Genomic DNA, 12,516 nt, shown 5'->3' with positions numbered 1-12,516 from the left:
AGAAATTTTATTAACGCAATTAACTATTCATGAACTAAGGCTACAATTTTTAACACCACTGTACATCCGAGTACATATTTATAGTATTCATATCTCAAATAGTAATATGAACAGGTCATTTGTATTCTGGTAAAATGAAAACATTTTAATTACAAATCATTTTATATCCATACATAAACATATATAAAACCCCACCGACCCCCTTTACTAACAACCACTCGTTTAAAACACATACACCACAACCACCACCACCTTTTGCTATAAACACGAGTGGCAAATGTAAATATTCGTATTCGTATAGATATAATTGTAACACAAGTGGCATAAATAGATTGTGAGAAAGTACAACAATACAATCTTGTACACAAACGTAATCATAAATGTTCATTTATAAAGAGAATTCTATTATTTTTTTTATTTGTAGATAATGGGTTGGTCACAATGAATTTTCTTTGCTTGGGAAGTGTTAGAAAAGTCAATTATACAAAGTGTCCAAAGGGTCTGTTAGTCGGTGTGTGGATGTGTCTGTACGAGTGTGTGTCTAAAGTTGTTAACTGAAAATAACCACAATAAATACAACAAAATGACCAACAAAAGAGCATTTAAATAAACACAAGGAAAATGGGCCTGTTTTAGACAAAAAAAGGCACCGAAAAACAAAAGGAAATGTTATAGATAATGATCATTAGCTATTTTTTCAAAATAAGTAAAACTATGTTTTAAATAGCTTGTTTTTTTCTTTGTTGTTTTTGGTTACAGGTTGCAAGTAAATATAGAAAAAATAAACTCTACAAATTCATTCATTTGAACCCTAAATATGTATTTCAAATGGTCAGTTGTTGCCACGGCCAACAAAACTAATAAATAAAATTTACAATAATACTACATGCCACAAACAATCTTATCAAATATAATAGAGTCATTAACGGTGTTAGAGGTTGTTTTTATGTTTTATTTATTTCAAAACACACAAACAAAAAAAATTCACTTCTTGGATTTTATTAAAGGCACCAGAAGAAGAAAAAAAAACGAAAAATAATTTAAAACACCAGAAAAGTGGGAGGAGACTTGCATACATTGCCAACGCCCTAGAGACAAATAATTCTTACAATTTCAAAATTAAGGGGTGTCACTTTTAAGTAGTGGCATGTTTTCTGTTTTATTTCACTTTTATAACATAATTCCAAAAGAAACCATGAATGCAACTTGCCTAAGAAATCCTTGTTGCATGCATTTGTATGCCTCATAATAATGTTTATAATTCCCCATATTATTTCTATATTTAAAGACTGTGTTCTTGCTCTATGCTGTTTCGTTAGTGAGAGAGATGCACGCAGCAGTCTAGCAGAGTCAGAGTGTGAGTTTGTGGCATAAAAGGTAATTGAAATTTATTATGATTATGATTGTTATAAATGATCTTGGGGTAATGCAAGTTTCCAAACACCCAGCTACAATCGTTAGGAGTTTTAAGTGCAATTCAATGCAATTGTCCACCACATCATAGTCAAATAGAAATCCACATGGCTTGTTTAATAATATTACAGACGATTGCACAGTGCAAGAGTCTCAGTTGCAATAGACAAAATTAAAATTAACTTACAGTTGCATAAAATGCTAAAATTTTACAATCAGAGATGGAAAATAGCGAATTCACAATATAATTTAAAACTCTCGTTTCAAGCTGAAGGTTTTTTAGTTTTCCGCAAATAGGTGGTAATAATACTGCTAAACCAAACATCGGGTATTATAGTGACACATTAGTGTTCCAGCCAAAACTAATACTATCAAACCAAACATCGGTTATTGTAGTGACACATTAACTTCAAGTTATGATACTATCGTTCTAAGTAGAGAGTGGCGAAACTAACAGTGGTTAACGATATATCGGGGATTGTCGTGAACAGCAGAATAGAGTTTCTATTCCTAAATATAATTACACCTATTTGCATATGGATGTTTAATTTCGAACTCGAATTTCGAACTGCTTAACCGGGCTTAAGGGTAACATTTCCAGCATCGGCTTCGACATGGACATTAAAATTATTGGATTATATAAATCATTTAGTTAGTTCAAATCATACTCCCATATTTTTAGTATGAGAGTAATTTTGAGATAAGTCTGACGTATTAAATGTATGAATTAAGTCGAAGAGTAGAGTTTTTTATATATATTTTAATTAGCTTTGGATCTGCTCTAGTCCTTTGTGGAGAACTCTTAACATGCATGTGCAAACTAACCTTAGATATATGGTGGGTAATAAGGATATCGTAACATCTAGAACGGAATACGAAGGATTGCTATGTATTCCACATCATATAGTCAAGATTCTGAACCTGATCTGAAGAGAAATTGTCTAACGTCTCTAGTAGAAGTATAAACTAGCTAAAATAAAGCTTTCAGCAGTAATTGGGACAATGTCGTACCGAAGGATTCCGTATTACTCAAGACGCTATTAGTCTTTGTTTTATTTTAGACAAAACTGTTCCGATTTCATGAAGAATTAGGAAACATTGTTAATAGTAACCACACCATCTGCTAGGCTTTATCTGCAGGGATAATTAAGAAGTTTGAAAGGAGGCCTGTTGAGCACTCCTTTACTAGTGACTTAGGTCGGAATGGAACTCTCTATCAAACTAGAACACTAACCAACTACATCACCAGACCAAATCTGTAAGCAGTTCGAGAACTCATTTTCTGCAACACTGTTGTGGTTCTACAAAGACTAAAAGGAATCAAAAGTCACTTTTATGTTCCGGCCCGATTTGTCTACAAGATCCGAAAGGCCTCTAAGCATGAAAATATTGGCGACATTTTGCAACGCAAGTTACACACAATTCAAATATGTATTAATAATGGAGAAGTTTTGAATCGCATGTATTATAGTCCACATCTTAATTTGTTTTGATACTTCGAAGTTGACATGAAAGTTTGTCACAACAATGGAAAGTTCTAATAGCATAAAAACCCATATAACGCCAGAAAATTGAGAAAAACTATCAAAATATTAGCAAAAAACTGGAATTTTTTAAATCAAACATTTAGGAACTTCGAAATCGAAAATGTCGGAAAAGAATAAAGACAATTTAGTTTTAATGGCCATATAATTTAACCTATTCTATAGTTCCACTTAATAAAATAAAAACAGTTCAAAATTTTTATGGCCAATAAAATTTAATGAATTTTTATGACAATTTATGAATTTTTAAAAAGAATTTTATTATTATGCCACCCATGTTTATAATTATTTTCTTTTCGTTTAATAAAATTTGATTTTATTCTAAAATTAAGAAAAAAAATAAATTTAACATTAATCAGTGTTTTTTAATAAAAACACGTCAAGAAAACACAAGTGTTAACCCATGTGGTTAATAACACAAAAATTTAAAATAAAATACATAAAATCAAAAAATAAACAATAAATTCTTAAATAGTTCTGTGTTGTTATTGTTGTAGTTGTTCTTTTTTACTGTTGCTGCCGCTTGTTGTTAAATGTTAATATTTGTTTGTTTGTTGCATATCCATAACATTTATGTTGTTGCATGCAACACATAACAATTTAACCACTTGTATACACAATTCTCTACTATTCACGTGCAAAATTTTACTTTAAATAAAAACACCAAAATTATTTAACAAAATTCATATCGTTATAAAGAAGTCTAAAGACAAAAAAATTCCAATTCAAGCGAAATTCATTTTGGTGTTTTTTCTTTTGTTCATTTCTTTAAAAACATTGCATGACACAGTGTCAAATGACTTAATGGACAAAGAAAATGACTTTTCCACATGCCAACTGAAAACATGTTATTTTTCTGGCTTAGAGAGTACCTACAGCCATGTGTCTAATACATTTTTACAACAACAACAACAACTGGCATTGCAATAGACTTTTGGTTTACGGAAAAAAGTCTAGATATTGGGAGTGAAGTTTTTAATCATTTCCAATTATGCCACTATTTTATCTTGATTTTTTAATTATAATCTGCAAAAACAAAAAAAGAACCGAAAACTAAAACCTTAAAATATATATTAAAAAAAAGAGAAAAAGAAATCAAAATATTTTGATTGAAATCTTAAAGAAATGAAAGTATGGGTCAAATGTAATTAATATGTAAGGAATATAATATCCCAGCAGTTCGTTGGCACAGTCCCAAACTAGTTATTTAACCTAGCTTAGGCAGGCGCGGATCCAACTTAAGCATTTGAGGGAAAAAATTGTTTATTTTTAACTTATTTTCATTAAATTTTTTCTCATTTTTATGTTTTGTATTAAAAATTTTTGGTTTAGGGGTTAGTAATTAACCCTTTTCTCCCCTTTGGAACCGCGCCTGATTTAGGGTTACCCTAGCCATCTAGCGTTTAGGTGATTAGCTATTTTAACATGTGCTTGTCCTACGAGGAAGTCATTCGTCACCCCATAGATTACGAAGAGACAGACAAAAAGCTTATGTTTGTTTTTCAAATGTCCACTCTTTCGCTTACAAAAAGCACACTAAAGTAACTAGTGTCTTTACTCTCGTTTACAAAGATCCGCAATGAAACAAGAAATAGATACAACCAAGTAGTTTGACAAAACATCTGCCTTTTTCGGATGCATTGAATTTTTGTCAAACTGCAGGGATTTTTTTCCACACATACTTACAAGGATTAACTATATTATGAAAATCGTTATAACATAGTCAGTCAAATGTCAGCAGCTTTGCTAAAGTTTAAGAAAATCATTAGATTTTTACAAATAGCATTTAATAAAAAATATTATTAAAAAATATTGTTTTTTAATTAATGAATTTTGCAAAGTCCAAGATTCCATTCTCTTTTTGGAAAATAATTTACATTCATAACACACATAAACACATTTATTTAAACAGCTCATAAATGATGAATGAATATCATCAATTTATGACATTTTTCATTTCCGGTTAAGAAAACAAAAAAAGCATAAAACCCCAATACATACACTCTAGTATAAAATGGCAAACAAATCAGAAATAAAACAAATGATGAAACGTATAAACACATGAGTTGAAAATAAAACTGATTATTGGATAATATCGGTTTGCTCACATCGGCAAATCATCTTCATCATCTTTCATCGTCATCATCATCCTCCACACAACTCTTTGCACGAGTTGCTAAAAGAATTTTCTTCCATGTTTTTTTTTTTAATTTTTGTTCAAAGGATGTGTCAACGAGTTTTCCAAATGATGTTTTCTTTATTACATGAAACTCTGACTTGACGTCAAATATTTGTTTGTTGGTTGACAGCAGGCGGGTTTCATTTTAATACGCATCGTTGGCTTGCGTAGGTATCACTACGTTTCATTATTACTCCCCTCAAAAAAAAAAAAAAAAAACAAAAAAGAGCTAAAGCTCTTGAAAATTTTTAAATCAAAAAGAAGTTTTTCACTTATTTTTTTTAAAATTTCATTTCATGGCATTTTCAATTTTTCTTATTTTTCATATGTTTTTTTTTTTTGCTTTTTGCAAAATGATTAATGACTTTTTGGCAGACATCTAGCAAAACATATTTATAATGTTGCACGTATCAAAAACTTATAAAAAATAGATTTACTTAAAAAAAACTCACTCACAACCAACACTCCTAAAAAATATTTATTAATTTATTTTTATTTTTAAACATAGAGGTGATTATGTTTATTTTTTACATGTGTGTGTGCGGTTTAAATTTTAACCCCACATTTCTGACAGTGTACTAAATATAAAGTCTAACAATATTTTGTTTTAAATCCTATTTTCGCAGAATATTTTGATAAAACTTTTGCAGATGAACCATGATTCGCACTAAACAAACTTCAAAACTTTTAATAGTTATTAACTACCAATTGTCAATATTTGATTTGATTTTGAACAAAATTTTCATTTAATAATATTTTCATTTGATAATATTATTCGATGTCAAACAGTTAACTGCAGCCAACTTCGCTATATAAAACAAAAAAATAATTTCACATTTTTTTGTTTTTGTTTCAACATGTATTTGCCACCCTGTGTACACATTTAAAATTGTATGTATTTGGAAAGTTTTAAATAAATTATTTTAATATTAAATCAAATTAATCAGTGGAGTTATTTTTTCTTTCAAATATTTACAAACACACACACACACACGATTTTTTTTAATAACTTGTGGTTGTAAAACTTATTCACGAGATTTTTTTATTATGGCAGTTAAATGAAATGTGGTTTTCATTTCTTAACGAATCAATAAAGTCTAATGGAAAACAAATCACAAATCTGATTCTAATGATATACGAAATTTAACTGGAATATTTTTAGAATTTGTAAGCAGAGTACAAGTTTCAGATGCAATGCCAAAGGACAACCTTCAGATTCTAGAATAACAAAAAAGGAACTAGTAAAGTCGTTACAGTGGCCTCCGGTAGGTTAGTGGTTAGTGATCTAGTCTGGTAGACCGGAGGTGGTGGGTTCGATTCCCACCCGTGGCACTGGTTAAGGAGCGCATAACAGGCCCGATAGAGGCCTAGGCGTATTTATTCGGATTTGATGTGTATGCATCCTCTTTTCAAACTAACTAACTAAAGTCGTTACAATATAAGGTGGATTAAAAACGTTTTGTTCTGAAACATTATTTTGTATGGAGTTTAATGAGACTCTTTTTGGTTTGGGTATCTGTTCGGAACGGTTATAGCCCTTTTTATAAAACATTTTTTATCTACTTCTGAAAGTTTTTTGTTGCATTAGTTATTCTTTAGATATACACTAATTTAACAGAAGCGTTTTCAGAATTGTACTTTAAAACGAATGTCAGCAACTTTTATCGCCCAACTAGAACAATGAAAGTTGCTGGGTGTGAACCGCCAACTTGCGAGAATGTCAGCTTCAAAAACATCTGTACAAAGTGCTGTCAATAAGTCGACTCTTTACTAAGTAACGGTTTACAGAGGGACATTTTTTAGAAAACTTTTAATTTGTCTGTTCAGTTACGTTCAGTTTCCTGAACGCAATTCCTAAGAATCTTCCAATCAGTGTTAGTCAGATATGTTATTTTTGGGAATAATAACACTTCCAAGATACTTGGATCTAACTTCGACGAATGCCTGGCTGTGGCAAAGAAGGTGCTCCAGAGTTTCACTGTCCTCTCCACATGCACTTCGTACGTCTGAATCCTCACGTCCAATTTTGCATAAATGTGCTCGTAATCCTGTGTGTCCACTCAGAATACGTACTATTATACTAACTTCAGACTCATTTTTTTACGTCTTGATCTCATCAGGGTCACCCCTGATGAGGATTTTTGTGGTTCTAGTAGAACCGTTCTACTCACTGTTTCATTATTCCAAGAGGTCTTATGGAATTCTCTCACCCATATTTTTAATTCAGCTTCTGTTGCATCGAATGGTTTTGGTTAACTGCTCCGTGCTCCCTTCCCTTTAAAGCTATTACATTCACTCATTCGTTTCCGACTACTCCCGAGTGGGCTGGTACCCATATGATATGAACCTTACCCCTGGGAGAGTATTCAGTTAAAGCTTTCTTACAATCCAAGACTTTCTTAGATTTAGTTCTAAGATCTTGTAAGATAAGTAAAAGTCGAAAAGTGTGAAAAAATCAAAAAGTCGATTCGAAATAACTTTTAATATTTTATTAAAAGTCGACTTTATTAGACTTTATTACAAACTTTTTGTTTTTAAAAAGCACTAATACCTTGATAAAGCACCAAAAAACATGAAAAAAATATTTTTAAAGAAAAAGTGTATCTGGGGAAATTTTGCTTTAGATTCTTGCATAAATTAAAGATTTTTCTTTAATAATTTTTGTAAATGGAACCAATTTATATTTAATATGGAAAGAGGGATTTTATATACACTTGCTAAGGTTTAAATTGCTTTTAAGAGAACTCGTGTGAACGCAGCTAGAAAATATACAAAACTTTCGCTAAACAAAAGTAAAGCTATCAACTAATCCGTGATCGGTAAAAAAGACGACTTTGTGTAGCGCCGAGATAGAAGCAACATTATAAATTACTTTCCTATATTGACTATTTAATAAGTAGATCGCGAAATCCTTTCTCTAATGCTTCCTTTTTAGGCATCTCTGAGTCAATGCATTCGAAAAAGACAGTAATTTCCATTAACGTCTAATCATCTGGTTTGCTCTAATTCGTAAACTAGGGTGAAGATAATTGTCACTTTAGTGTCTCCAATGTAAGCTTTTTGTCTGTCTCTTCGTAATCTATAGGGTGATGATTGACTTCCTCGTAGAAAAAGCACGTGTTGAAATAGCTAGGCGTAACCCTAAGCGGTAAATTAAATAGAAAGTTCTAGACTACTGGACCGAACTGCCGGGAGTCTTTCAACTTATATGACCCTTTATAAAAATTATTACAAGCAAAGACAATGTCTTTAAAATTAATAAAATATAATAAATTGATTATTCATCTAAACTGCAATCTGTGTCTAAGTCTGGAAGCTCTGATAACCTCTAATAAAAACTTGTAAAAGCAGATTGTATAGCAGATTCATTTTGTAACTAGTTGAGAGATTAATTAAAAAAAAATATCATTTAAAAACAAATAAAAACTAAATATTTTAATTAATTAAAACCCGTGCAACAGTAAACGACTAAAATTAAGTTTTAATTTAGATTTAAAACAACAAGATATCATTTTACAAAAAAATCCGTTTATAAATAAATTAAAGGTGTTTTGTTAACGCTAATTAAAGAATTAATTATATTAAACAAAACTTTGTAAAAATATTTAATAATTTTAGATTAAAATTTTTGTTGTTGTTTATTTAGCTTTTTAGTTTATTAAAATGTTATTATATTTACTTATAATGGGAGAACATTTATATTTAATTAAATTGATTGATTATCTTTTTTTTTTTTTTTTTTGAAAATGTTGAATTGATTAAACAATATGACATTTGTTTTGCAGTTTTTTTTTCACAAGCTGTGTTGTCAGCTAAATGAAAACATTATTTGAATTTGCTATTAATAACGAATATTCATAAACGTAATTGCTAACAATTGATAAGCATTAATAACAATCTACTTCTAATGTATTTTACTAATTATTTAACAAGGTTGCTTACTGCTGCTGATTGTAAAAGTCTTCATTAGAATTGATTGATTTTTAGTTTTTGAAATGTTGCATATATTGAAATAATATTGAAATATATTATCATAGTTCATAGAAATAAATAATCAATTAATTTGATTGTATTCAATTTTGAAAAAAAAATATTGTGTATTCAATTTAAAATTATTCTCTGTCAACGTCAGTTTTTTGTGATTTTGCAAACACAGAAAAAAGTCTAGTTTATATTGTGATTGACAGATCTTTTTAATTCTAATGACGGCCGTCTGGTAGAGAATGTTATGAAAGGAATTGCTGATGACCTTTTGATAAATAGAATAAACAAAATGTATTATTTTTTTAATAAATAACGACAAATGTTGTAAAATGGAAGATTTTTGTCGCCAAATACTTCAAATTTGAACAGAAATTTCATTTTTTCCAGAAATTTTTTAGAGCTAAATATTTCCTTTTCATTGAAAGCTCTTTTAGTAAAACGATTCTTAACTGCATACATAAGAGTCGTCGAATTAGATGAAAATACATCTTGGGTTTAATATTTTTTCGGATATAACAACGTTTGCGAACACTGATTGTAAGATTCTTAGATATTACATCCAAAATTCATCATTTTCTTAGAAAGACATTGCAAATCCGTTGTAAATCATTTGAAAATTTCACATTGAAATTTATATTGATTGACAGAAGTCTTTGTTTCCCTTTACAAAGATATAATCTGCGAAACAAAATTTCGAAACAGAAAAAATCAGTAGATTTTTAACCCAAACTTTAGATGAAGAAAACTAGAACAGAAAAAACATATGCCTGATGCTAAGTCCTTATTTTAAATTTGACAAAATGGTATATAGGACACGATATGTCAGTTATATTTTAGAAAATCTGAGTTCTAAATCAAATTTTATGAAATTAATTTCCTTATAAAGTTTGTTCAAAATTTATATTATAATCCAAAAATTGTTCCTAATTTCTCAAGATATTTTCTTAAATAACTCCACTTACCGGCATCATCATTGGATCCTTCACTCGGTGGACCCGTTGGTGGCATATTCTGTCTATTCCCAATCATAAGACGATGTTGTATTGCCACAGTGGCCACAGCGGCGGCAGCCGATGTTTGTACGGCGGAAACATTACGCATGGCCACACTAAGACCCGTTAAGTTGGCAAATGCATTGCTAGCATTAACGGCCATCTGAGAAGCAGCTGCAGCGGCGGCATTTTGTTGCGAAGTGCCTTCAAAACGAGGACGGCCCAAAAATGGGCCACCACCAAAGACTCCCGGTACACCAAACTGCAGAAATGGACTCCAGGGTGGGACGCGTACACCACCGGGGGCTAGTTGAGCAGCGGCGGCATATAGTTGTAGAGCAGCGGTAGGATGTAAACCCTCCGACGGCATGGCGGGCATACCGTTAGAGCTGTGATTGCTGTTATTGTTTACCGCTACAGTGTTAGGTGGTGATAATTGTTGTGGTGGCGGTGTTTGTTGTAACGAAGAGGACTGTTGTTGCTGTTGTTCCAAAACCATTATTGTTTGGCCAATATATGGAATAGGAGTACAACTTGTTATAGAAAAACTAACTATACATACAAATAAAAATTTGTTTTCGTAAAATGTTCATAAATTTTCGGATTTTTTTTTATTCCAAATTTCTCTTAAATTTTTTTTGTTTTTAAAGCAAAGAATAGATTTTAATTAACAACATGTATTTTTATCACTGATATTATGTTTTAAATTATTCACAAAAATCACTACACGTTTTCTTTTGTTTTCTAAAAAAATTTAAATAATTTATGCAAAATTATTTTGTTTTTTTTTTTAAGTTTTTGTTAACAGTTTCCTAAGGGGAGTGTATGTGTTGACGTTGCGTTGTATATTTCTTTATTTTTTAAATATTAATTTTAGAATTTACAATCCATCGATTAAATTAATTAATTAAAATTCAATTATAATTTTTATTACTATTATTAGTATTTTATTAATAAATTTGTTGTTTGAGTGTGTGTGGATATTTTTCGCTATTAATTGCTTTCAATTGCTGTTGTTCCGCAGCAAAAAAACAAGTTGTGTTAAATCAATGACGTTGTTAACGGGCAACTAAAACGTTTATGCACTACAATCCGGTTTTTGTTGAATTCGTTTTACTCTTAAACTAAAATCACAGCAACAACAACAACAATAAAATCACTTTAGTTATTTTACATTGTTGTATTTATGCTTATTATTTGCTTCTTCTTCTTTTATACAATATTTCCCCACAAAATCACTTTTCTTTGTTGTTGTTTTTTTTTTAAGTTCCAATAAGAAACTGTAGTTTTGCTCCCTTTTAGATTTACCCTGATAAAACAATAACACGGCAAATAACCAGAGAGTATGCGAGAGTGTAGTGATAACGTGCGTATGTGTATAGGAAATGGAAATTGATGGGATAATAATGTTTGTTTGTTGTTACTATTTTGAAAAACTTAACAGAACCGCCGACGGTAAGAAAAACGAAAATTTACAGTTTTTAGCCGTTAAATGAATAACAAACATTCACAATGAAAATTCAATTTGAACTGAGAGCTGCAACGACAACTATTGAGCCAAGTAAACGAGCCGCAAATGTTTAACCACCAAACCAGCCAGCCAGCCAACCAACCGACCGAACAACCAACCAACCAACCAACCACCACTACTAATACCCAAAAGCAACTATAACACCACTACAAGTATATAATATAATATAAAAGAAAACATACACACACTCACTCACTCACAAAAATATAAACAAAACACACCCGTATGAAAAGAAAACAACACAACCATCGCTGGAGTAGAGTTGAGTTATTGAAACGAATGGCATTGTAGATTATTTAAAAGGCAGAGCAGCAGCTCTGTTCTCTGTTCAGCGAAGCAGCAAGATTGTTGCCATTGTTGCATTCATTATCATCCTCATCATGGAATGTCCAATGGTTGCCCTCACACTACCAACACAGACGCACACGTTCTTACTCACGCACAATAACTGTTAACTTAAGTTGTTGTTGGTAACTCACTCTCTTATTGAAAAAAATCAACTATAACGACAACAACAGCAATATCAATACACCCCTCCAAGTGAAAAACACACTCGTTTACAAACTCATTTTATATTCGAAGAACACAAGGAAAAAAACAAAATATTGGTAGTGAGTGTTAGTGTGCATGTTATGTGAGTGAGTGAGAATGAGACAAAAATTCATAAAACGAAACATTTAATTTTATTCCTCCGGCGTTGTACATTCAATTTACCAAATGCTACAACATACCAGTGTTGCCACGAACAAATTTTATATAATTTTTAAATTAATTGAATTAATTTTGTTATAGAAATGTTTAAAATTTCATTATTGATTAAAATTGTCATCGCCTTCCGAACACTAAAACCTTGTGGTATTTTTAACAGTTATG

At 30.8% G+C, this 12,516-nt stretch overlaps 1 protein-coding gene across 1 annotated transcript; it reads right to left on the bottom strand.

The window, feature by feature from the left end:
* Positions 1 to 9,013: 9,013 nt before the first annotated feature.
* Positions 9,014 to 10,748, bottom strand: LOC124418912 (homeobox protein unc-4-like). Its single transcript, XM_046946804.1, has one exon. It carries the CDS (start codon positions 10,609 to 10,611, stop codon positions 10,024 to 10,026), a length of 588 nt encoding a protein of 195 aa, XP_046802760.1. The 5' UTR covers positions 10,612 to 10,748; the 3' UTR covers positions 9,014 to 10,023.
* Positions 10,749 to 12,516: the final 1,768 nt, after the last annotated feature.

This window comes from Lucilia cuprina, chromosome 3 (genome assembly GCF_022045245.1).
Source record: "Lucilia cuprina isolate Lc7/37 chromosome 3, ASM2204524v1, whole genome shotgun sequence".
Lineage (NCBI taxonomy): Eukaryota > Metazoa > Arthropoda > Insecta > Diptera > Calliphoridae > Lucilia > Lucilia cuprina.
The sequence above is the reverse complement of the archived record's forward strand: the minus strand, read 5'-3'. Positions and strand labels throughout refer to the sequence as shown.